Source organism: Dipodomys ordii, unplaced genomic scaffold, assembly GCF_000151885.1.
Source record: "Dipodomys ordii isolate 6190 unplaced genomic scaffold, Dord_2.0 Scaffold259, whole genome shotgun sequence".
NCBI classification, from domain to species: Eukaryota; Metazoa; Chordata; class Mammalia; order Rodentia; family Heteromyidae; genus Dipodomys; species Dipodomys ordii.
In genome coordinates, this window is record NW_012267475.1 from 584,723 (window position 1) to 611,925 (window position 27,203).

Here is a 27,203-nt window from a genome sequence, read left to right on the forward strand (position 1 = left end):
AGGATTACAGGCATGAGCCACCAGTGCCTGGCTCAAGAGTAACTTTTAACTTTCACCTTATATCTAGGAAAGATGTTTTTTTTAAACAGATATCAACTGTGTTTAGATTGGAGTTATGACTTTGGTTCTATTCTCACCCTTTATTTGGAACATGGGCAGCATTACAGTTTCAGATGATTAAATACACTTGGTGATAAAATATTGACAACAAGCAGGACCTGAATTCTGGGAGTGGTTTTCCAGTTCAGAGGGTAGGATGAGAGGACAGGTCCAAGATCATCTCCAAAGGAGAACCACATTACTGAGTGAGCTACCAAAGGATTTTTGGCTTCAGCTCATTAAGGGAAAGGAGTGCCGGTCCTGGTCAACCATTCATGATCTTCACCACAGCAAATCACAACCTCCAATTTTTGAAAGTAGTTGTAGGTAGAAGAGGGCACTTAACTCCAGACTGACTTAATTGATTTGAAAGATTACTGAAGTGTCCTCAGTTTCCGAGGTGGCAAAAATCTTCAAAGTGACTGTTGGAGCAAGGAGCCTTTCATGTGCTCCCAGTTGTTATACAGTGCATAGAGGCTGGTAAGTGTTAGTCCTGCCAGTCCACCTCGTGCTACCCCTCGAAGGCCACCTGGGAGAGAAGGAAAAGAAAATGAAATAGCTTTATTTTTTAGTTGATCATTAGCCTTGAACTCAGGGCCTGGGCTCTTTCCCTGAGCTCTTTTGCTCAAGGCTAGTGCTCTACCATGTTGAGCCACAATGCCATTTTTGGTGGTTAATTAGAGAGAAGAGTAATGGGCTTTCCCACCCAGGATGGCTTTGAACTGTGATCCTCAGATCTCAGCCTCCTGAGTAGCTAGGATTATAGATGTGAGCCACCAGTGCCTTCCTGAAATCGTTTTCTACCACACAGTGTCCCAGCATCAAAAGTTTAGATAAAAGTAGGGTAAGATGGAAAGACTTTGTGGAGAAAACTATGGACTTAAAAAATGTTCTGCCTTTCCGGTGGAGGTGACCTCCTCCCGAGAACATGCCTCTTGCAAAGTATCTCCTTCATCCCTCTCCTTAAGAGGAGGAAATACAAGTGGTGCCTGGTGTGGAGCATGTAAAATGCTCAAGATGCTATAAAATTACCACGGTCTTTAGCCATGCATAAACAGTAGTTTTGTGTCCTCTGCCAGTCTATAGGAGGAACAAGTGAGGCTTAGGAAGGATATTCTTCAGAAGGAAGCAGCACTGAAAGTACTATGAACCAAGATGAGTGGGAAACTGTCCCAATACATACATTTTGGCTAAAAATATATATCCCATTTCAAACAGGAAAAGTTTTTAAAGAAACTAAAACTTATGTCCAGGAAATAAATTCCCTAAACTACTTGTTTAATATAAATACATTTTTGTAATTTCACATTCATATTACCCCAACTTTAAACTTCGGTTTGTAACTGCAAGCACCAAGATTAATTAATGATGTAATTTCTACTCATCTAACTTATAGCACACTACCAACTGTGTAAGGCCTCCAACCCCTCATTTTCTTGATAGTCATAGTAATGTAAACAGCCAGTATGGAAACAGTCTTAGCAGCCTTTGGACTCTGGACATATCCTCCAAATATTGACTCAAGGAGTAGTAATAAGATGGCTGCAATCAGGTGCTGACGAATACACCCTCATTTCTGCCAGTCTCTCATACTAACAAGAGGCACTGACCATCATACTCTGGGGGAAAAAAATGAAGACTTAACTACTACTAATAACTTTTTTCAAGTGAAAAATAAGGAAGTTATACAGAAAATTTTTAACACAAAATGCTTCAACGAATGGCTATGGTCCTGATAGTCGTAGTTTCTCTTTATGTGGTAAGGTAAGGAAAAACTAAGAAACTCCACAGGAAAAAGGTTTCCAAAAGGAACTTAAAAAATGGAATACTCTCCTGCAAGTATGGATGGGAGACTTCAGATGACCTATACTGAGTTTATAGAGTGCTTGTTCAGGTTGTATGTTAAGACAAAATGAGGTTAAGCTATGGCAGTAACCTCACTAGAAGCCTTTGCTTCTGTGAACTTCAGTGACTTGTTGTGTTAAGACACTTCAAAAGGAACATTTCTGCAGTGAGTGTCCACCAGATGGCTTCAGCTGATACATTAAAGGGCCACTCCCTGCAAGAATCTCTCCAGTCTGAAGACTTCTGATAGCTGACCTGCTTCTAAGTTAGGTTCCCCTTGTGAAATGTCACAAATGATCTTTTTCCTAATTTTTCCTTCTCTCTTTTTCCTCTTCCTCCTCTTTTCTTATAGCAGTATAGGGGATTAAACTCAAGAGCTGTACACTAACTAGACAGGCCCTCTACCATTTGAGTCCCACCCTTAATCCTGCAACAACTATCTCCCTTAAACAGACTCAAACTGTAGACATCAACAGCTGCCAAGTGTGGAGGAAAGGGATCAAAACATTACGGAAAAAGTCCCACAAATCAAAGTAAACAGGAGGTATCTCCTTGACATTTGTCCATATCGTTTGTTACCTTGACTAACACATAGCAGTTGAATCTGAAGCTTATTTAAAATGTGCTTGGGAATTTTTAAAAATTGTAAAATACTGTGAACTCATTAAGTTAACAAAATGATCTCAGTTTAGAAATAAGGTTAAATTTTGTGTCTTGGACTAGTATGTTGAGAAAGAATTGTAGGACTGAAAATGATACTTATACCAAAAAAATAAGGTTAAATTTTGTGTCTTGGACTAGTATGTTGAGAAAGAATTGTAGGACTGAAAATGATACTTATACCAAAATCCTAAGGTCCAAAAAGCAAACTGAGGCATGGGAGAAGAAATGCCAAAGATATCTATGGTTTAGTTATAAGATCTAAACTTTGAATGTATTACAAGTTCTCTAAATCAGGCAGCAAAATATGCTCTAAATTACACTGAATTTTACTCTGAATCCCCAAAACAAAGGCCAAGATACCGCTATCAAAGTTAGTAGAAAAATGACAGAGGCAGAAAATTGAAAACTCAATATTCTCTTGCAGACACTTTCCTATAAACATTCAACTTCATGTGAACTTCTAGACCTCTACAGACCCAAAGGACTTGAATGAAGCCACTTGGGCTGAGACTGTAGTTCAGTGGTAGAAGGCTTGCATATGAAGCCTCTGATTTTATCCCCAGCAATGATTAAAAAAAAAAAAAAAAAAAAGATTGGTTTGGCACCGATGACTCATACCAGCAATCCTTGCTACTCAGGAAGCTGAGATCTGAAGATCACAGTTCACATCCAGCCCAGGCAGAAAAGTTCCCATGAGACTCTTATCTCCAATTAACCACTCAAGCCCCATGACCATTCCCCGCAAAAAAAAAAAGAGAAGACTGTCCACTGGCTTGTTTCTGTTTTTATTTTTTGCAGAACTGGGGCTTGAACTCAGGGCCTCCTGTGTTAGGAAAGCACTATCACTGGAACACAAGCCCTTGACCACTAATATGAGAAGAGCTGGAAACCATTTCTTTGAATCGATCCTTTGCTGTGAGTTTCCTAAAAACAGAGTTTTTGTTTGTGGGAGAAATCTCAGACTAGTTCTCAGGTTTACTGGTGTACGTTGTCTCCTGCAAATAACTGGTTGCCCAGAAAGCTTTCTATTTTCTAATAAAAATAAAAGCTTCCTTCAAGACAATGAAATTAGTTACTTCCTTCTAAAGATTAGATAGAAAAATTTAACTCCAGCTAGGATATAGCCAGTAACTGCAGCACCTGATTCACCAAGCACATAGTTAAATCTTACTCAGAGTACCCTTTTACCACATACCAGCCAGTTTTAAGTGTTAAGTCTTTCCAGCATTCCCCAACTTGTCAGTTTGTTAGGAAAGCTTAAAGGCGTGCTTTAGGTTTTCTGCCCAACTAAGCAGAGGAAGTACATTAGCAAATACACTTGCTTTGAACACAAAGTAAGTAAATAAGGCCAATGGTTAATCTCTATGAAGCAAAACAAACTGAGACTTATGTTTAGTTTTACCCCTTATCTTGGATCCTTACATAACTCTTGCAGACAACAGAACAAGAATACCATTTCTAAGTACAAAATGAGGCCCAAAATAAACATTTAATTGCCATGTTTCTTATATAGAACTGACTAATGACAGTACTTAGCCATTAGAGTGATAATTTCTTGAGATAAGCAAATCTCTCTTAAACAGTACCAATAGTAAATATTTCAGGCTTTGAGATCAAAGGTTATTATGTGGGCAGTACCTTGTACTGTACATGCTAGACAAGTGCTGGGGGTAATTATATAACCATTTAAAAATATTTTTAAGGAGGCAAAACATTCTTAGCTGCCAGACAGTGAATATGTAAGTAGCTATACACAGAAGATGGTGGCCTCTTTAGAACAAACATTGTGTGTGTGTGTGTGTATTTGTATGTTTGACTGTTCTTACTACCTCACATAAGTAAAATCACATAGTCTTTGCAATTTTGTGACTGGATTAGCATTCTCATAATGTCTTTAAGGTTCACCTATGTGGTAGTAAAGTGTCAGAATTCCTTTTAAGGGTGAATATCGTGTTGTAAATATACACTATGTTTGAGTGCTCATTCTTCTCTAATTGAGTTACTACTACATTCTAATTATTGTGAATAATATTTTATGAACAAGAATATACTAAACACAATTTAAACTTGAAAAATGGTCAAATCAAAGCCCTAAGTTGGATCAAAATGGCCTAGAAAAGATCAAATATCTAGTTCTCCTAGAAAACAGAAAAGAAGTTAACATTCAATGAGTTAGAATTATACTTCCAACAATAAGCATTAACTGCCATATTCTCATTTAAAACGTACTACCATGAGTTTAGTGCCAGTGGCTCACACCTGTAGTCCTAGTTATTTGAGAGGCTGAGATCTGAGGGTCACAGTCTGAAGCCAGCCTGGGAAGGAAAGTGTGAGAATCTTACTTCCAATAAACCACCAAAATGCCGAAAGAGAAGCTATGGTTCAAGTGGTAGAGCACTAGCCTGCCACTTTCAAAAGCTCAGGGAGAGTATCCAGGTCCTAAATCCAAGTCCTAGGACCCGCACACACACACAAAAAGCATTACCACCCTTAAAGTGATAATCACATCCTAATTTGATAGATGAACCCAGTATTAAGATCTTTAGTAACAGATACTCACACTGCTTACTATTCTATATTTATGCCTCTTTATTGTTAGATTACTTTATTATGCACTAGAACGTGATTTGCTGAGGTGGCTTTTTTTTTTTTTTTGGTAATTCATGATCACCAATTTTACTCCACAGATATAAAAGGAAGTCTCAAAATCATAAAATCCAAGTTTTTCTGAAATATTTGAGGACAAGTCTTTTTCTATATTGAAAATGGATTGCACTTGTTTTTTTTTTGGGGGGGGGAGGAGTCAGTCCTGGGGCTTGGAATTCTGGGCCTGGGAGCTGTCACTGAGCTTTTGTGAGGCAAATTTAAAGTTCTAACAGATAGCACAGGAAGGCACTCAACCAGTTAAGAGATTTCTTGGTCCAAACTATGTTTAAAAATGTTTAATTTCTGAAAAACAGGAGACTCCCCAAGAAAACCTGAGCTTTTGGCTTCTTTTGTATGACAGACCAAGTCCAATGTCTAAGGCAGATACTAGAACTGAGTGAGAGGTAATTCCTGCTAAGAAGGCAGGGAAGCTCCAGGCAGACCCAGCTCACTGCCTATTTTCTAACATATGCAGGAGTACTGTGGCATTTCCTGTATTCTAGCCATCCCAATGTAAGAATGACTGGAATTCACATGTAATTTTCAATAAAAATGACAAAAAGTGGCAAACATTTCAATTTCCACTGCACTTACAGAATAAAGGAGAGAAGTAACTGGCTGACCCAGAATCTCAACATCAATTCACAGTATGGCTAAACAATTTAGCTCAATACACTGAAATCACTCTAAAAAGGTGACTAGGGTCTTTTTATTTTTGTTTACCCAGTTTGTGCTAAGATAAAACAAAAAAAAAATCACAGGAATAAACTCTATGTTGTAGGTATACAAATATATCTTCGATTTCCAGATTCAAAAATTATGATCTGCATTTAGGAATTCTGTAATTTTTTTTTTTGGCAAATGGCAACTTATTGCTGACATAAAGTATTTCTAATCTCCCATGTATTCCTCAAAAACAATTTTTTGTTGTTGTTGGTCATGGGGCTTGAACTCTGGGCTTGAGCACTATCCCTGCGCTCTTCAGTTCAAGGTGAGCACTATACCGCTTGCACAGTACCACTTCCAGTTTTCTGGTGATTAATTGGAGGTAAGAGTCTCATGGACTTTCTTGCCCAGGCTGGCTTTGAACTGTGATCCTCAGATCTCAGCCTCCTCAATAGCTAGGATTACAAGTGTGAGCCACCGGTGCCTGGCTAAAAACAAATTTTAACAGGACAAAAAAAGGATGTAGCTTAGAATTAAAGATTAACATAGGAGGTATGGAGTTACTGTAGTGGAATAATGAAAAAATAATGAAAAATACATAAAAGATAATGAAAAAATATAATAAAATAATGAAAAATAAAATGGGCAGTTGTCAGACTGAAGGAGACTAGGCCAAAGGAGGAATTCAGTTCATATGATATAACTGTAATCCAGGTCTTATATTTCTTTAGTGAACTATGGATTTTTCATAGGATGTGGAATAGTATTACGAGATTCCCTGTGCCATATAAGAAAGTATCTATTCAATAATGACCATCTTCTACACCTCAATAAGAACTGTTATATTTTTGCTCAAAACACTTAGGAGTCTTAGAGTAGCCTAATTAAATATTTTCAGGAAACAAATTCTCAGGTGCAAAAAACTATGGTGATTCCTCTTCTCTAACATTCAAATCCCGATAAGCCCATACTTTTCATAAAGAAGTTTATAACAACAAAGTATGTAAAAGTAAAATGATATACAAATTGTTTTTCTAAACAGTTATCATCAAGGTTACTATTAAAAGGTTCTATTATTTTATCACCATCAAAACCATGTTAAAGCCAGGCGCTAGTGGCTCATGCCTATTCTCCTAGCTACTGAGGAGGATGAGATCTGAGGATTGCAGTTTAAGATCTGCCTGGACAGGAAAGCATGAGACTATTATTTCCAATTAACCACCAAAAAACCAGAAGTCCATCTGTGGCTCAAATGAAGAACATTAGCCTTGAGCAAAGGAGCTCAGGGACTGTACCTACTCCCTGGGCTCAGGCCCAATGGCAGACCAAAAAAACTCCCCAAAACGTCTTATTAGCCTGTTATTGTCTTACGAAGGAGGCTGTGACGGGAAGCATCAGAGTATCTGGCTTACCTAAGCAAACCAATATACAAGACTGTATCCACTGAGGAAACCTGTACACAATGTGTGCCTGTGATCCTGGCAATAATGGGAAGCCTACAAGCAGGTAGATATTGGCCCTTAAGCACTTCTAGGTGCGAAGTGAGACCCTAATCTCAAAAATACCTGGTGACAAACAGGGCTGGAGGTATGGATCAAGCAAGACAGCTCCAGGCTAGAAAGCACTGGGCTCTTAGTTCAAATTCTAGTACTTTCCAAAATGGAAAACAAAATGAATGGCAGGCCTTCAGAATTAAACTTCACATTCTGAAGCATATCCTGATGACTTCTTGTATCCTGTTACTGGTATTCTTCCAGTAAGCAATTTCACGTAATAAATCTAAATAGGTAAAGAGATGATTGCCCTATATATAAAATGTTTCAACAAGCCAGGTGAAAAGATATGAAGGACTTCAGAGGTAATGACCACCTAAAAACAGTGGTTGCTCAATCTTTTAAGAAGTCAGGGAAAACATGAGTATATTTTTCAAGAGGTGGCATAAAATCAACAGTCTATACTCTGAAGACACTTTTTTCAAGAGTTATTAACATTTTGTGTGTATTGCTTGTTCAAAAAAACCTGACCCTTAGCAGTTTACCATATAGTATTAAATTCTATGTACTATAATATTTCTGAGAGGCCCCAGGAAGCTGTTAGCTTAACAGAGACAGACAGATGAGGTAGCAAGTTGAGGTACTTGTCTGCAAAGAGCATTCTAAGAAAAGGGAACAGCAAGTATCAAAGGCCCTGAAGGGGGAGATAAAAGACAAGGGAACACATACTGCAGAAGAGGGAGCTTATCAGGCCACTGTAAAAAACAGGGATTACCTGGATTTTGGACTAGTTCTTACCGGCTAAATACCAGGATTTCCCCTTAGTAAAATAAGCCTGAAAGTATCCATTACAACTTCTAGAGATTTATGTGTTCAACCCTCTGAGTTCATGAACCTTCTAAAACTTCGTAAGATCCCCATAGACATTTAGCATACCACAGAACTGCAATAACTGACTTAGCATCACTGGTAAAAAATGAAAACAATATAAAAAAGAAGTTCTAAATGTACGCTGTATTATGGAGTTAAAAGCAACAGCTGATTTTGTCTCAAAGAGCCTGTATGGGATGTACATGGCAGTAATGAGGAAGCCCAAGATCTTAGATCTTGTATAGTTCAAAGTCACACACACTGCTTCCACAAAAGAGAGAATGAAGGGAGGAAAAGAGAAGATGAGAGAGGAACAGAGAAACTCAAGAGAGAAACAGAAAGAGACAAAGAAACAAAGACAAGCTTTCCACTGAACCTCTGACTCATCTTTTTCTCTCATCATCTCTTCATTTCATCAGCATGTCTACATCCCCCAAGCTGAGGCCCATCACAGACCCTAACTTCTCTAATAGTACATTTACTTTAGACTTCCACCTCCGAACTGCCTTATCTATCCATTGTTTCTTGTTAACAAGGTTGATTCCAGTATGTCATGGGCTAACACCTCTGATGACAGTGCCTTTGACCTCTCACCCTAGCCTCCTATGCTTCAAACCTAAACTCTCATAGACTTTTCTCCCACATACTCATCAAATAAGCAAACGGTAACAAATGAAATTCAGTCTATCCTTCAGGCCCAGTTCAGCTATTATTACCCTTCTTCTTTTCTAAAATTTCTGATTTTCCCATTTTAGAGGTAATTTGACATGGTGATAAAAATGGGGTTTGGAGTCATAGTAGTGTGGCTCCAAATAAGGGTGACCTTTATTTCATTCTCTTCACAGACCTGTCAATAAAATAATGTGTAAAAAGAGAGACTTCCTCTTTCTTCTATCAAGTACATTTTTTTGTATAGTTCTAACAAGACTTAATAGTTTTCCTGATGAAGAGACTACTTTCACAAATACCTCTGTGTCTTATGCACGGTCTGCACCCCCATAATTACGAGATGGCAGAGGTAGTAGTAGCCAGGGTTGCTCCTGTCAGCAGTGGATCTAAGGAGACGTAGGAAATGTATGGACAGTACACGTAGCCACAGTCCCTCCCGAATGGCCGTTAGCAATTCTGACCAGCGCTGAAGAAACAAACCAAAGACCTACAGTGTATGTTAACCTTAACTTTTTGTAGACCATGCTTTATGGGTGACCTTTCGGTTTCACCAAAGGGCTGATACATTTCAACAGTTTGAAAACATCAGTGTTAACTTTGAGTTGGCAGATGCAACCTGCCCAACTGTTGTTTGGTACCTTTCAATAAAACTATTGAAATGCAAAAAAAATTAAATTAATAAAATTAAATTTAAAAAAAGAAAAAAAAAGGAAATGTACTCATTACCTTACCCGTGTAATTGTAACCCCTCTGTATGGTATTTTTCACAATAAAAAAAATCTCTAATTCAAAAAAAAAAATAGTTTTCCTGATGAGAAGTCAATAGGCAGTATCTCAGATTCAAAAATAATAATAATCAAGAAACAACAAGACAGGACTCGAACTTGGCATCTGCCACTTTCATTGGCTATCGCTCTACCAATATTGAGTTTAAATCTTGATCTTGGAATGAAAAAAAAAGAAGGAAAAGAAGACATAAAGGTGTAAAGAGTGAAAAGTGCCAAACTTCTTTGGGAACAGGGAATTAACTAACTAATGAAAAGGATGTATGCAAAAGACTCATCACTGAACTCTTTAAGATAGACTTACAATAAATTTAGTATTATTTAGACATTCACTTGTAAACTAGTCAATACTTATCCGTGATAGCAACACAATGTTCATCTTCTGGTAGAGTAAGATTCTCATGGGCATAATATGCTCTAAATTGACCTGGAGCTTTGACACTATGTGTGTTTTGTGAAAGTTTTTAATACACTGATCTCCCAGGTCAGATTACTGCAGATTTTTGCTTGATGTAAAACCTATAATTTAAAATATTTCATTGCTTAGTCTAAGACAAAGAAATAAAATCAATGGAATATACAGGATAGAGTTTTACCTTTTTTTCTCTATGCATCCTAAGCAAATACTCTTCAATAAGTTAAGATGTTGTTTTAAATCAAACAACCAACAATCTAAATAATTGAAAGAAGGTTCACAATCAGGTATGTTAGCTAGTACTCCCAACAGCTAACATACAAAACCAACTTTTTTTCTATCACTACTTGATAAACAGTTATGGAATTGGGAGAATCTAAAGGCCAGACCCAAGGAAAAACAAGCTGGATATGGTGATGTTTGTAATTCCAGCTACATGGGAGCTTTGTGGAAGGATCACAGTCTGAGACTGACCCCAGACAGAAGCACAAGACAATATATGATAAATAATTGAAGCAAAACCAGCTAGTGTGTGGCTCAAATGGCAGAGTAAGTGCAAGGTCCTGAGTTCCATCTCCAGGACCTCAATCTCTCCCCAAAAGAAGACAACTCAGCCTTTAAAAAAGGATATTCTGAACATTCTATAACATGGAAGAACCTTTAAGATATGCAAAGTAAGATAAACCAGGCACCAGAAAGACAAATAATATATGGTTCCCATGTATGAGGTACCTACGTACATTCAGACACAGAAAATTCAAGATTGCCAGAAGTTGAGAAGATGGAAACGATGAGGAACTGAGCTGCTTGATGAGCATAGAATATAAAGGTGAAAAGGTTCTGGAGACTGGTTCTGGAGACTGGTTGTACAACAATAGGAACTTGCAGTAGGACATAATGGCGCACTTTTAGTACTTGGGAGACTGACACAGAAGATTGAATTGGAGGCCAGTGTGAACTATATAGAATGCCGAGGCTGGCCTAGGCTTCCTAGGAAGTTCTTATCTCAAAGCAAATATGACCCCTTAAAAACAACAACAACAAAACACCAAAAAATACCTAAAATTTTCCCATAACTCTCCCCTCCCTTCCCCAAGTAACCACAAGAACAGTACACATTTCAGCTTTACATTCACAGTAGTAACAGCACCTACCTGTACATTTGTACAACATGCCTGTCAAAGTTCCAGCTGCTACTGTGTTCAGGTCATCTTCTGCTCCTCGTGATTTCTCAATAATAACACCAAATGCACTATAGAGCAAAGCTGAAATATAGGTGACCAGTCACAAAAGAACTATGAAAAGTCAGCATGGTAATTAAATTAAGCTAGACATTTACAGGGCAACTACTATAACATTGTTTCTAAAATAGCAAAAACTAGCAACAAATAAAATGACTAAGAACATTTGTATCACACCTGGATTAAGGCAGAAAGGATTTTCCATAAAACTAAATGCTACACTTAACAAAAAGCCAGGTAGGGCTATATTGGTTAACAATTTGGTAAAGCAGGCAGAGACAGGTACACCAGTACCAATCCAACTAGCTATGCAAAGATATACGTATTATACGTATCTGCAGAGATTCAGAAGAAATATCAAGAGTAGCTATTTCTGCAAAGTACTAGTAGAGTATTAAAAAGAATACTTAAAAATGTCACTGTTTTATAAATACTTGTTTTTTGCATTAAATGCTTACATATTTACTTAACAAGACTATAATTAAAAAGAATGCAAGATGTAGTATCATTTAACAAGATTTTCACCCAAATAAACCTTTCATTTGTACTTTATAGGTTCTTATCAGGCACCAATGCATTAAACCATTTTCTTCTTCTTATACAATTTTTGTCATATGGAAATAGCCATGCATCAGAATCCAAAATGCAAACCTGGCTTTATGGTGTGAAAAAGCATGGCTTCCACAGCAAGGCTAGGATCTTACTATATCACAAAAGAGGGTTTTCTTTTTAAAGAGTTGTCTATAGTTTTCCCCTATTCAGTGTACTACAATTGAAAAGATTTCCTGACATTATGTTTATACTAAGCACAGAAAGTCTGGATGTAAGGGTATATGTGCCATAGGCAGACATATTTTCTATGGTCATCAATAATCAAAAGAACCGACTAGTTATAAACAGGATGTGATGAAAGCACCGGGTCTGACTCAGCACCATTAAATTACCCCTTGTGTAGACCTCTGAATGTTTTTATCTACAAAGTCCCTACTGCTATGCTAGTAATTAGGTCTTTGAAATCTACACAGGTAAACTGACTGATGAACAGTCTGTTTGAAAAACAGAGCAAAAGGTCTGAACTTCAGCTAATCTAGCACGTCTCACTACAGGACTTTGAACCTTTCCTAACATTCACAGCCCTTTGTCTTGGACCTAAATTAACTGGATTTCATTTAGTTAAAACATGGTTTTATTTCGTTTCTTGCTTGGACAGAAGTCACTGTTTAAAGGATTTAAAACATTTAGAAATGGGGGCTGGGAATATGGCTTAGTGGTAAAGTTCTTGCCTAGTATACATGAAGCCCTGGGTTCAATTCTTCTGTGCCACATACACAGAAAAAGCCAGAAGTGGCCTTGAGCAAAAGAAGCTCAGGGACAATACCCAGGCCCCGAGTTCAAGTTCCATGACTGGCAAAAAAAAAAAAAAATCAGAAATAGTATTCAAAAGGAAATGGCACTGAGATTACTTCATTAATTCATGGTCTATACTCACCAGAATGGATTTAAACTCAGTTGTTTCATATCCTAGAACAATTTGGTTGGCCAAATTGTTCATACTTGTATATTCTTTCTTTGCCTAATCATTTATCAAATAAGATTTCTACTTACCCAGAGAACCTAAAGTATTAGCCCAAAGTGCTCCTTGCCTAGTTACCATATTCAAAATCCTACCAGGAAAGAAAGAAAAGAATTTGTATTTAGAACAATTTTTTCTTCTTACTAATCTACAACAACCCTTAATAGCTTTTTTCTATTTTCAGATACATCTTAATACCTACTTGGATTTCTATAAGGATGGCTTTTACTCTATACAAATGAGGATTAGGATAAAATTTTCAATGATTGAAGAAAATTTTTTTAGACATTCTGAATAGCAGCCTGAAATATTCTTAATAGAGAAATCTTAAAGTTGTAATTGGAAAAAACAATATTCTTCTTCAGAGTGGATGTATTTAGAGTATTAAATAGAATCAGAGTGAAGAAAACCAAAGTATAGAATACAAAGCAGTTCTATTAAGAGTTGAACAGAGGATTGCTATCTAACTAGAATGCATGGAGAAAGCTCTTTGTCTGCTCCCAGACTAGAACTAAGCATCTAAAGCAAATGCTTAGCACACTCTCAAGGAAGCACAGTTCTGCCTTGCACCAGCACCATGGGCCACTAGAACAATGACACAGGCAACTGGATAAAGAAGACAAGACATTGCTCTCCCAGCAGTGTAACACCATCACAGGAATGGTTCTGTCCAGACAGCTGACTACTGCTGGAAATGACCAAAGTACAATTACAGCGATTAAAAAAACTCATTAATAAGTGGTTAAGGTTCTACAGTGACAACAATGTATTGTTTCTCAAATGTTTAGAAATACTAATGTCAGGTGGATGTGGTGGTAAATGCCTTTTAACTCTAGCTTTCAAAAGGTTGAGCTGAGGCACAAGAGTCAAAAGTTTAAGTTTTATATCCTGTCTAAAAAAGCACACACATACAAAGTATAATAACTATGGTGTATTTTTTTAATTAACTATGCCATATAAGCTGGGTGCCAGTGGCTCATGCCCTAGCTACTCAGGAGTCTGAGATCTGAGAATCACATTTCAAAGCAAGCCCGGGCAGGAAACTCCATGAGACATCTTATCTCCAATAAACTACTCAAAAAAGATGGAAGTGGCACGTGCCTCTAGTGGTAGAGTGGTAGCCCTGAGCAAAAGCAGCTTAGTGACAGTGCCCACGTCCAGAGTTCAAGCCCCAGGACAGGTGGCAACAACAAGCCACACATTTATTAACATATATTTAAAATATTTAAAAATTACATATATGCATATACAAATTATTATTTTTTGTGCCAGTCTTGGGGCTTGAAATCAGGGCTTAAGCACTGTCCCTGAGCGCTTTTTTTGCTCAAAGTTGATGCTCTACCACTTGAGCCCCAGTTCCACTTGCAGCTTTTTGATAATTACTTGGAGGTAAGAGTGGACTTTCTTGATTGGGCTGGCTTCAAATTGTGATCCTTCAGATTTTAGCCTCCTGGGTAGCTAGGATTATAGCATGAGCTAGGCACCTGGCTATTAATATATTTTAAGCTCTGTACTAAGATTTAGTTTTCATTAAAGCTATTCATTTTCCTTATTACATTGCTGAAAGCATTGCAAATTGATAAAATTCTTTGGAATCTGGCAGCCTACAGGCCTCCATTTATTTAGCCCTTACCTGTCTGTTCAACAACAGAAAACACTAAGTAGTGATGCTAGGATTTTGAGGTCACTTATATCTTCCTGGCTCTACATCCTATTGCATTTCCACTGCTAAACACTGTCTGCTTATCTAGGGAGATCAGAATGACTACATGACCATTTTTAGTTTTAAGAAATGAAGTGACATTGCCCAAGAAGAAATATATTCTTTAACTGACTTATGCAACTGTAGTCCCTCTGTACATCACTTTTATAATAACCATAAAAAACAAAAAATAAAAAAAGAAATGAAGGGGCTGGGAAGGTGGCTCAGTGGTAGAGCGCTTGCCTTGCATGCTCGAGGCCTTGGGTTCAATTCCTCAGCACCACATAAGCAAAAAGAAAAAAGAAGGAAGTGGCGCTGTGGCTTAAGTGGTAGAGTGCTAGCCTTGAGCTAAAGAGCTAAGGGACAGTGCCCAGGCCCAGAGTTCAGGCCCCACGACCGGACCCCCCCCCCCAAAAAAATGAAGTCTTAGAAGCACCAGCTTTTAACAAAAAAGCTAAGTGAGAGTATGAGGCCCTGAGTTCAAGCCCTAGTACTGTGTGGGCACACAGTCTTTTCTAAGAGACTTTCGATGTCCAAATTAATCACATCAATATATTCCATCATCTTATTTACATAGTATACTAATTATGCTACATTAAACAAAATGTTGAGTTTGTTTCAAAATAACACAGGAGAAACACACTAGTTATGACTGATATGTTTTTGAAGGTAAGTTATGGTTCATAGGTATTCATTACTTTTTGTCTACTTTTGTAAAGATTCAAAATTCCAAGTACAAAAGTAAAAAAAAAGAATTATTTGGAAGTGATGCTGTGGCTCAAATGGTAGAGCGCTTGCCTTGAGCTGAAGAGCTGAGGGACAGCACCCAGGCCCAGAGTTCAAGCCCCACGACCACCAACCACAACAACAAAAATTATTGGAACAAAGGACAAATGTTAAGAATATAAACAAACAATCCAGGCAAAAGTTTGGCCCTCTTACAGAGGAATCCATGATTTGATTTCATGCGCATTAGAGTAAAAGGGGGAATGAAGTAAGGAGGTCAGGTCTGGCTAGTGCCATATTGGCCACATGGTAGATGGTAGGGTCTGCCATCTTGTCTTCATGCTGGGTGAAGGAAACACCCCTACCATCACCTGCCTCTCAGGTGATGGGTGTGCCCAGGAGACAGGGGTGGGAAATTGGCTGACAGGTTACTGAATCTGTCAGTCCAGTGCTGGTCTGGGAATTTCCTATGGATCTACCCTCCTGCTCGGACCCTATTTAGGCCCAGACCAGCCTAGCTACCATCAGCCATGCCACATGTGTCTCCATGATCATTTCCCGTGTCTTGTCTCCTGGCTTATCTCCAGTCATCACAGCATCCCAATTCAGCTCTCCATAGCTGTTGGTATTGTTTTTGCTTTTTCTTTCCTCTCTAACCTGTTTCCTAGCTGTGTTATGTGTATTTGTAGGCTGTAGCCTGCAAAAACTCCATATTCTACTAAAAAATATATAAACATAAAAATAATAAATGATTTGGGTTAGTAACACAAGTTTTCAAATTTCCCAGTCTAATTCTAGCACATCTGCTGCCACCTACTGGCTGTAAATCTGTGAGGAAGACAGATTTTAGTGTCCTAAAACAAAATCAAGCCAGCAAAGAATAGACACTCCAATTACATAAAACATAAAAATGTGCAGAGCAGACCAATATATTATTTACACAGTATCAATAGGGACTGTCAAGCTGATATATTAAGCAGCGAACATATTATATATACTTTCTTACTTTTCTTATCTTTCAGTAGTTGTACAAAGCAGTTTTGATTCAACATGTCAGTGTCACCCCTTTTCATCATTTTCACCGAGCTTACAACCTTCTGATTCTTTTTAAAAATTGTTATTATAAAGGTGAGTATAGAGGGGTTACACTCACATAAGTCAGGTAAAGAATATATTTCTTTCTGGACAAAGTCACCCTTTCCCTTGCTCTCTTCCAATTTTTCCCTTCTGTCCCCATCCATAAGTTGCATGGTTCATTTTCAACAGTGTCTAGTGTGTACCACTGCTTCATTTGTTCACTCTGTCTCTCCATTTCTTTGCCCTCCTTTTCCCTCTGAAAGGCAGGTAAACGAACAAACAAGACAAAAAGAAAAAACAAAACAAAAAAGAAAAAAATCCTTGTTTCTATTCACATTCTAATTTTTTTCTTTTTTGTCGGTCAGCCTGGGCACTGTCCCTCAGCTCTTCAGCTCAAGGCTAACACTCTACCACTTGAGCGACAGTACCACTTCCAGTTTTCTGATGGTTCACTGGAGATAAGAGTCTCACAGATGTTTCTGCCGGGGCTAGTTTTGAACTGTGACCCTCAGGTCTTAGCCTGAGTAGCTAGGATTACAGGTGTGAACCACCAACATCCGGCCACTTTCTGATTCTTATAATTGTATTTTCAAAACTTTACTGCAAACTTCAAATCCTGAGAAAGGACATTTACCTTCTTTTAGAACAGTCTCTAAGTTTTAAGGTTTTTTTAAAATCTAAAGCTTTTGTGGCTCCTCATTTCAGAATTAGAAAATGAAGTCAAGAAGTTCAGGGAAACATGACAGATGTAGCCATTCTTCTTTGTCATCATCTATTCCTCTGGCTTTGTCAGCCCCAGAACAATCCAGATTTTCTGTAATTCAGCCATTAGGAAAGCATGTCATACAGGCTTAGAAATGCAACACATGCAGCTGAGAACCTAGGACAGGATAACACCAGCTGACTGAGGGACAGTGACAAGAAAACTACTCCTTTTCAAAGCTAAGATTCAGTAATCTGATTTCTTGGTTACTTTTACTTTAGAAATAACTGAAACCCCGAAGAAAGGAAAAAGGAAAGTACTAGTTCCTTAAACTTTGTAGGTTTAACTATACCCATCACATTAACAAAAGAGAGGTTAATGTTCAAGCATCCTTACACCAGACAATTACAGAAAACTTACTGTACGTTTCTTGGTTTGGACCAGGCCATGTTCTGGGTTTCCTTCAATCCTAGACGAAGACCATTCACTGCTCCAAATGCAGCCCCTAGTGAATTACAATAATTCATCCAAATAATACATATTTATCTTTAGAAGGAAGCTGTACTTCTGATTAAATTTCATTCTTATTTAACATAAAAGATAAAAGTAAATAATTACCTTTAAAATTTATTTTTTTATAAAAGACACATCAAACCAATATTCAGATTTTCATTTTAAATTTGGATACAAATTTGGATAAAAAGCAATCTGAAAAAAAAAGTATTTACCCACCTGTCATGCAACATCCTCCAATAGTAAAGAAGGCTAGTTCAAATCTGCCCCGGGTTTTATTGGCTCCAGTAGGTAAAATAAACTCATCGGTGTCCTATGGGGTAGCAATGAAAACCAAGCTAAATATTAAGACATATACTTATAAAATATAAAAAGTGTTCTTAAAGCAATCAGCCAACCTCCTTCCTTCCCTTTCCCTTGAACTCATGGCTTTGCACTTGCTAGGCAGGCACTATTCCCCTTGAGCCACTTTACCAGACCTTTTGGTGTTATTTTGGATCTGACTTCATGCCAGGGCTACTAAAATCAATCTTCTTCGTGCTCAGACTCTCTTTAGCTGAGTGCAGCCATTGGTTGAGATGGAGTCTTTTGAACTTTGTGCTTAGCTTTGTTTCTAACCCCCAATCCTCCAGATCTCCAACTCCTAAATAGCTGGGATTATCAGCTTGAGGAACCAACCCTGGTCTCTCTCCTTCCTTTTGTCTTCTTTTCTTTTCCCCACCTTATTTTAAATTTTGAGAAAAGTCTTGCTATGTAGACTAGGCTGATCTCAATCTTGTGTCTTTCTGCCCCAGCCTCCTAAAATTTTAAACTGTTTTATTACTATTATGGTTTTAGCAGTATTGAGTTTGAACTAGTCTTCGCACTTCTTCCTCCTGAGCCACACCTTCAGTCCTAAGTTTTCATGATTGTTTTTGTGATATGCTATCATTCCTCTCCAGGTCTTGTGTGTAGGTGCCAGCTGTCTATGTTGGACTTCCCCCACAGCTAAGGTAACAGGCACCGCTGAGCCCAGTTCTTTATTGAGAAGGAATTTTTTGAACTTTTTTGCCTGGGCTGGCTTTGAACCACTATCCTTCCAGTGTCAGTCTCCTAAGTAAACTAGAATTTATAGGTCTGAGTCACCACAGCCCTGAATTTTTTAACTTTTCAAAGTAGTTTTTCAACAAACTAAAATCCTAAACTACCTTATTGAGCCAAAAACAAAACTATACAACAGAAACATCTAAAAGTGAAATAAAACCATTTAAAGTCTTAGAAGGGATTCTTCTAATTCAGATAATTCATACTATTATCTGATAAGATTACAGGTAACCTGCTCTAATGGTAAATTTGAAGCAACAGTACAAGAGAATATAGAAAGCACAATTCTAAAGAAATGAAGAATGAAAATTAGAAGTATCAGCAGATAGATATATTATCCTGGGATGAGAAAAATAGCCTTAATTCATTAGCAACTATTCACTAACACTGTGTTACTATATATTAAGACCAAATGATGATGAAAACGTGAGGAAAAATCATTAAAGCAACATTTTGGATCAGTCTTATAAGACAAATTATCCCTTTAGTATTTTGTTTTTTTTACTGTTGGGTACTGTCCCTAGGGCACATGCTAGGCAAACACTATACCACTGGCCCATATACTTCCAAATAATTTCATATGGACACTGTAGATGTTGGAAATATTTCAATTCTGTTTGTCTTCACTACTAGATATTCACTTGGGCAAACAGAAGGAAAATTTATACATTTAATGTAATTTAAAAAATTACAGCATTTTTAATAGTAGTGACAACACAAAAGCAGGAGTAGGAGAAAACACAAATAGTGACTCAGATGAAAACTGTTGCCAAAATAACTATGGTGAGTTAATAGTTTCCAGTCAAGATGTTTCCCATCTTCAAAAGTATGGAAAAAGGCCCAGTGCCAGTGGCTCATGCCTACATGTAATCCTAGCTACTCAGGAGGCTGAGATCTGAGGACTGCAGTTCAAAGTCAGCCCAGGCAGGAAAGTCTGTGAGACTCTTATCTCCAATTAGCCACCAGAAAACTGGAAGTAGTGATGTGGCTCAAGCGGTAGAGAGCTTGTCTTGAGCTGAACAATGCAGGGCCAGCGCCCAGGCCCAGAGCTCAAGCCCCATAACCAACCAACAAGAAAAAAGAAAAATAAGTATGGAAAAGTTGCTAGGCACTGCTGGATCACACCTATAATCCTAGCCACTCAGGGGGCTGATGAAGTGGTGGAGTACTAGCCAAAAAGTTCAAGGACATCATCTAGGCTCTGAGTTCAAGTCCCAGGGCTTGAACAACAACAAAAAGTATTGAAAAATATTTTGTAAGGTACAACGTTTAAGTTACTGTCTCTGTATAAAAGCTTTCCATCATTACTTTTAACAGTAGAAACAATTTAGAAAACTATTTAAATTCTGAAGTCCCTCTACTATTACAACGGAAGAGAACAGTATTTCATGAAATAGGAATTCACACTTTATTTCTGAATTTTCTTTTATACCTAATATTAGTAAGCCCTATGTAGTAATTCAGAACTATAATTTGGTACTGTTATCATAGTTGAATATAACCTCTAAGTTTGGATTTAACATTTAAGCAAAATACTTTTTTTTTTTTTGCCAATTTGAGTTACTTTTAAAATAAGAGTACTCAGTGCTAAAAGTTAACATTTACTGCCAAAAAAAAAAGGGGGAAACATCAGAGTCTTAAACGTCAATTTTATTTATATGAAAAATTAACCCAAACAAGCTCTTACTCTTATGGGGGGGAGGGGGGAGGCTGGGAAGGGATGTGAAGGGTAAACAAAGGAGGAGGCTGCAATGCTTGGTAAGAAATGTATGCATTATCCTGCCCATGTAATTGTAACTCCTCTGTACAGCATGTTCACAAATAAAATAAAATTAAAAAAACAAACAAAAAAAAAAAACACAAGCTCTTACTCTTAACAAAACCAAACCAAACCAGCGAGGTCTGTACCTTAATACTGTGCACCCATGCACCAATACTAGGGCTTGAACTCAGGACCTCATGTTCTTGATGGCTTTTTCCACTCAACATTGGTGCTCTACCACTTGAGCCACACCTGTATTTCTGGCTTTTAGGCGGTTAACTGGAGATAAAGTCTCATGGAATTTCCTTCCCAGCCTGGCTTCAAACTGAGATTCTGAGCCTACCTTCTGAGTAGCTACAATTACAGGTGTGAGCCACCAGCACCTAAATGCAATGAATGCCTAAATGCATATATACATGCACAAATAAACAGTTACTAATAGCCTAACTCAAGTACCACATTATTTAGCATCAAGTCAATGGTCTGTAGTATAATCATAGCTGCACAAAAAAGACCACAACTGATTTCAGAGCATTTTATCATTACAAAAAGAACCCTGAAGCCATGAGTCACTCCTTCTATCCTGCCCAACTCCACATAGCTACTAATCTACATTTATATATTTGCTTCATCTGTGAAGATTTCTTTTTCTTTTTTTTTTTTTTTGGGGGGGTCCGGTCATGGGATCTAAACTCTGGGCCTGACGCTGTCCCTCAGCTCTTCAGTTCAAGGCTAGCACTCTACCACTTGAGCAACAGTGCCACTTCCGGCCTTTTTCTTTTTCTGCTTATGTGGTTTTTAGGAATCGAACCCAGGGCCTCATGCATGTAAGGGAAGCTCTCTACCACTGAGCCACCCTCCCAGTCCCTGTGAAGATTTCATGTAAATGAAATACAATTTGTGATGAGACTAATTTGATTCAGCAAGTTCTCAAGGTTCATCCATGTTGACACATTATCAGTAATTCATTCTTTTTTTTATTGTGAGATCCTACATTTGTTACATTTTGTTCATCCATTCATGAACTAATATTTGGTTTGCTTCTGCTTTTTGGCTATTATGAATAGTGTTACCAACAGTCATGTACAACTTATATGGATATGGTCGGTCCTGAACTTTGGGCTTGGCGCAGTCCCTCAGCTCTTCAGCTCAAGGCTAGTGCTCTACCACTTGAGTCATAGCTCCACTTCCGGCTTTTTCTGCTTATGTGGTGCTGAGGAATTGAACCCAGGGCCTCATGAATGCAAAGCAAGCACTCTACCACTGAGCCACTTTCCCAGCCCAGGAACATGTTTTTATTTACTTATTAACTTTACGTTTTGTGCTGGTTCTTGGGCTTGAACTCAGGGCCTGGGCACTGTCCTTTACTTTCTTCCTCAAGGTTGCAGCTCTACCACTTGAGCCACAGCTCCACTTCCAGTGTGTTGTGGTTAACTAGAAGTAAGATTCTCATGGAGTTTCTTTCCTAAGATCTCAGCTTCTTGAGTAGTTAGGATTACAGGCATGAGTTACCAGCTCCCAGCTGAATGTTTTTGATTGTCTTGGTGTTTATGTAAGGGTACAACTGTCAGGTCATACTATTTTTAACATTTTGAGGAAGTGCCAGACTCTTTCCAAAGCAGCTGTATCAATTTACACTCCTACCAGAAATGCCCTAAATTCTCCATATCCTCACCAATACTTGCTTCTGTGGTTTTGATTATAGTAATTATCTCTTTGTGTTTTTGTGATTTGCATTTCTTAACTTCATGACACCACTTATATATTTTTATGGAGAATATTTAGACCCATTGATATAAGTGGATTGTTACTATTAATTAAGTTAAAAAATAGTTAAAACATCATTTTTTAAGAGTTTTCTAGAGTGACCCAGATCAGCAGACAGTGGTTTGATGACAGCCAGGGCAAAAAATGGACCTTATCTTAGTGAATAAAAAGCTGGATGTGGTGATATGTGCCTGTCATCCCAGCTATTCAGGAAGCATGAATAAAAAGATTGTAGTTCAGGCCAGTCTCAGCAAAAGCTAGCCTATTAGAACAATAATGAAAGCAAAAAGGACTAGAGACTTGGCTTAAGTTATAGTGTCTGCCTAGCAAATGGAGGTGCCTGAGCTTAAAACCCAGTATTATAAAAAACAAACAAAAAATTGTTACAGATAAAAATCCTTTATTAGAACAGGGTTTTGGGGGCTCATGCTTATAATCCCAGCTACTCAGGAGGCTGAGATCTGAGGAATGCGATTTGAAGCCAGCTCAGGAAAGAAAGTCTGTGAAACTCTCACCTCCAATAAAGTACTCAGTAAAGGCCAGAAGTGGCACTGTGGCTCAAATGGTAAAGTGCTAGCCTTGAGCAGAAAAAGCTCAGGGACAGGCTCAGGGTCTAGGTTATGTCCCTGACCTTTTTTGCTCAAGGTTAGCTAGCTTAGCATTCTACCCCTTTAGGTATAACCTTACTTATGGTTTTGGGGTGGTTAATTCGACCTAAAAGTCTCACAGACCTTTTTGTTTAGACTGGCTTTGAACTGCAATCCTCTGATCTCAGCTAGAATCACAGGCATGAGCCACCAGTGCCCAGCTTGAAGAAGTTTCTTTTTATACCTAGTTTGCATGTGTTTTTTAATCATGAAGGGATGTTACTCAAATGCTTTTAATGCATCTACTGAATCATTTTATTGTTCTATATTCTTTACTGCTATATTATATTCTTGTAAGTTATAGAACATTGATTTTTCAGATGTTAAATCAACATTGCTCTCCTGAGATGTCCAACCATTAATCTTTTAAAGGTTTGACATTTAGTCCCATATGCTATATTGCAAACTGAGCTTTTTAAAGTTTTTTAAAGAATAAAGTTTACTTTTACAGAGATCCTTCTCCCCTTCTCTTTTTCCAGCTTGAATTCAGAATTTTGCACAATTGTATTTTTTGAGCCAGAGGTCCACTTATAGTTTTTTGTTAGCTAACTAGGTAAGAGTCTTTCAATTTGGTCTGCCCAGCTTGGTTCCAAACCATGATTCTCAGATCTCAGCTAAGATGAAGTGCTTTTCATTATTTTTGTTGTTGTTTGGTGCCAGTCCTGGGGCTCGAACTCAGGCCATGAGTATTGTCCTTGAACTGTTTTTTTTGCTCAAGACTAGCACTCTATTACTTTGAGCCATAGCTCCACTTCCAATTTTTGGTGGCTGATTAGAGATTAAGTCTCACACTTTTCTGCTGGCCTGGCTTTGAATTGATATCCTCATCTCAAGCTCCTGAATAGCTAGGAGAACATGCCTGAGCCACAAGCACTGGCTTTTTCATTATTTCGTACTGTTAAAGCAAATTTCTTAAGAAAAGTTAAATGGCTTCAGAGAAAGATGTAAGCCAACTGCCTAAGGTGACTGGAGACCAGAGACTTAGTGCTCTAGAAGTGCCTGTCACAGTTCAAGTTGGCTTTAGGTAATTCAGAGGGTTTGTTTGTTTTTTTTTGGGGGGGGGTTATTGTAGTTGGTGTTAAGTACTGGGGTTTGAAATCAGGGCTTCACACTTGCTAGTTGGTATTCTATCTACCATTTGAATCAGATTTCCAGCCCTCATTCTTTTGTTGGTATACTCTGGAGATGGAGACTAGCAGACTTTTCAGCTGAGGCTGACCTTGGACCACTTGATCACCCAGATCTCAGCCCCAACCAGCTAAGATTATAGGGTAAGTTGCTAGTTTCAGGTGTGAACTTTTAAAAAAGTTAAAATCACCAAACCAATAAAATTTTAATCTTACCTGCACCAGATATCGTGGATCCACATTTAAATAAGGAGATAGAGGGTTCATACCAGTTACTAAAAAGAAAACAAAATATTACATTTCAACATAAAGAATTTAATGTAACTCCTAATACACAAATTCTGAAATTGAAAAACTATATATTAGTACACATTAGTTGTACTTGCACTGTGACATTTCTACACATATCTACATTGTACCCAACCAACTTTACCATCTTATCTCCATTTTCTCCTTGTTAAAACAATTTCAATTGGTTTTACTGTTCTACTGTCATATATGAAGAATTTCAACTACAGTTATCTTCCTACTACTGATAACCAACTACTTACTAGAGCCTGTTTTACTCTGGTCATTATTAACAACAAAAATTATGGTATATAGTGTGGAAAATTATCTCGTTTTCTCCTTCCTGTGAGTTTGGGGGCTACCTGTTGGTGGGGGTCCTCAATTTCAGGTCAGGAATGACTGGTTGCCTATGCTTTCACAATGTATTAACAGTAACATAAATCAAATCAACAAAGTAGTAGAACATATAGCTTGGGAAAATTATAAAGCTAGTTTCTTTCATATTATGTAAGAAACTATGGAAACAACAGAAAATGATTTAACCTCTAGAGAAAAACAGAAGTTGGGTTTCTGACTTTTACAATGTTCAATGCAGTTCTTCCAAAATTTTTAAGTCAGGCTGGGTGATGGTGGCTCATGCCTGTAGTCCTAGCTACTCAGGAGGCTGAGATCTGAGGATCTTGGTTCAAAGCCAGCGCCAGCAGCAAAGTCCCCATGAGACTCATCTTTAATTAACCACTAAAAAAAAACCCAAAAACCAAAAACTGGAAGTGGCACTGTGGCTCAAGAAGTAGAGCGCTAGCCTTGAGCTAAAGGGCTGAAGGACACCACTCAGGCTCAGAGTTCAAGCCCCACAACCAACAACAAAAAAAATTCAATTTACTACTACAAGGTATTAAATTCATGTTGTTTTTTTTGTTTTTGTTTTTTTTTGGGTCCGGTCGTGGGGCCTGAACTCTGGGCCTGGGCGCTGTCCCTCAGCTCTTCAGCTCAAGGATAGCGCTCTACCACTTGAGCCACGGCGCCACTTCCGGCTTTTTTCTTTTTGCTTATGTGGTGCTGAGGAATTGAACCCAGGGCCTCAGGCATGCAAGGCAAGCACTCTACCACTGAGCCACCTTCCCGGCCCAAATTCATGTTTTTTCAAACCAGAAGTTTTGGGGTTAGTGAAAGAGAAAATGCAAACCAGGGCTAAATTGAAACCAACTTTGAATTATTTTTAAAAAATGTGCAAGCTGGAGCATCGGTGGCTCACACCTGTAACCCCAGCTACTCAGGAGGCTGAGATCTGAGGATCATAGTTCAAAACCAGCCCAGGCAGGAAAGTTCGTGAGACTCTTATCTCCAATTAACCACCAGAAAAACAGAAGAAGCTCTATGGCTCAAGTAGTAGAGCTTTAACCTTGAGCTGAAGAGCTTAGGGACAACACTTAGGCCCAGAGTTAAAGCCCCACGACTGACCAAAAAAAAAAAAAAAAAGTTCCAAAAAATAAAGTTGGAAATGGAGACGTGGCGCAAAGTGGTAGAGTCTTAGCCATGATAAATTCAAACCTCAGGACAGGCACAAACAAAGTGTTTTAAGAAGGGGGGAAATACGGTAAGAGAGAATGGTAGAGAGGTTGAGTTTGATTGGGATAAATTGTATACGTGTAGAAATGTCACAATGAAACTCTCCTTGTACAACTAATGTCTTCTAACACACTTTTTAACCTTTGGGTCTTTCTGTATCTTGATTCACAAATGAATGCACTGCCTATGACGAATCATTTCAAAGTTCTACTCTATTTTCAATTGTTACCTATATCACAGCTATTGTTACCAAAATCTGAGCATCAAGTCACAGTTAACAATCTTTATTCCAATACTTCTAGACTAAGTTTTGACACAAGTGGGACATGAGGGAAATGAAAGTGCACTCTTTCGGCTGTTGAATATACAGGACATAGTTAAATAAGGGTTTTCAAAAAATAAAATTTTTGCTGAGGAAACTATCTTTCCACCATCAACTTCTGTCATCTTTAAATCCAAGTTCTCTGGATCACACATACCAAACCTCCCAAATCTGAAATAAACACAAGGTTGAGGAGAGCATAATCAGGGCGTTCACGTCTTTGCATCCTAACTCCTGTATTTTCCCCTTCACTTCAAGGTTCCTTCTTCACTTCAAGGTTCAGTTCGGGTACCAGTCCCTTCAGATGGTTTCCTCGCCTATCCCAAATAACAATTATTTGCTGCCTCTATGCTTTTTTTTTAACCGTTTGTCCGAATAATACTCTGGGATTTGTGCTGGAGGTGGGGACTTGCTAGCAAATTCGAATGTTTAACTGCAGAGATGGGCTTTCCATCTCTGGACTCTTAGAGTCAAGCACAAAACTGAGTGTGATTAAAAGTAAGGGAGCTCTAAATCTAAATTTAGGAAAGCACGCATCGCCTCCCACCAAGAGTCCAGAGTAAGCAGTTTCCCGAGGATCTCCAACCCCAGAATTAGTCCAATCCTAGAGTGGTCGCGCTGATACACAAACCCCACCACTGGTGGGGACTCCACGGTGCCGCCACGAAAGACGCTGGGACGCCGCCGTCCGGCGCGGTGGCGGGGCCTCGTGGGTAGGACAGGCCCCGTACTTACGCGGCACGCCGGCCAAATCCGCGTGCGAGTAGCCGGCCCCACTGGCTCCAAAGAAGCCGGCCAGCCCTCCGGTGGTCTTGTTGCCACTTCCCCCGCCACCCTCCATGGTGTCGCGCCGTCTGCTACAAGCCGCCGCCTCACTCCCCCGGTCGCGGCCTTGGCCGTCGCTCCTCGGTGACCGCGGGAGAACCCGCGTTACCGCCGCCTTCGTCGCACG

General features: G+C 38.6%; 1 protein-coding gene across 1 annotated transcript; it reads right to left on the bottom strand.

Annotated features, from left to right (window-relative positions):
• Positions 1-107: 107 nt before the first annotated feature.
• Timm23 (translocase of inner mitochondrial membrane 23 homolog (yeast)) lies at positions 108-27,203 on the bottom strand. Its single transcript, XM_013036221.1, has 7 exons — positions 26,987-27,203; positions 24,289-24,347; positions 17,906-17,999; positions 17,594-17,678; positions 12,998-13,056; positions 11,306-11,416; positions 108-628 (listed from the first exon to the last, which is right to left on the bottom strand). The coding sequence occupies exons 1-7, from the start codon at positions 27,090-27,092 to the stop codon at positions 513-515; spliced, it is 630 nt and encodes a 209-aa protein (XP_012891675.1). The 5' UTR covers positions 27,093-27,203; the 3' UTR covers positions 108-512.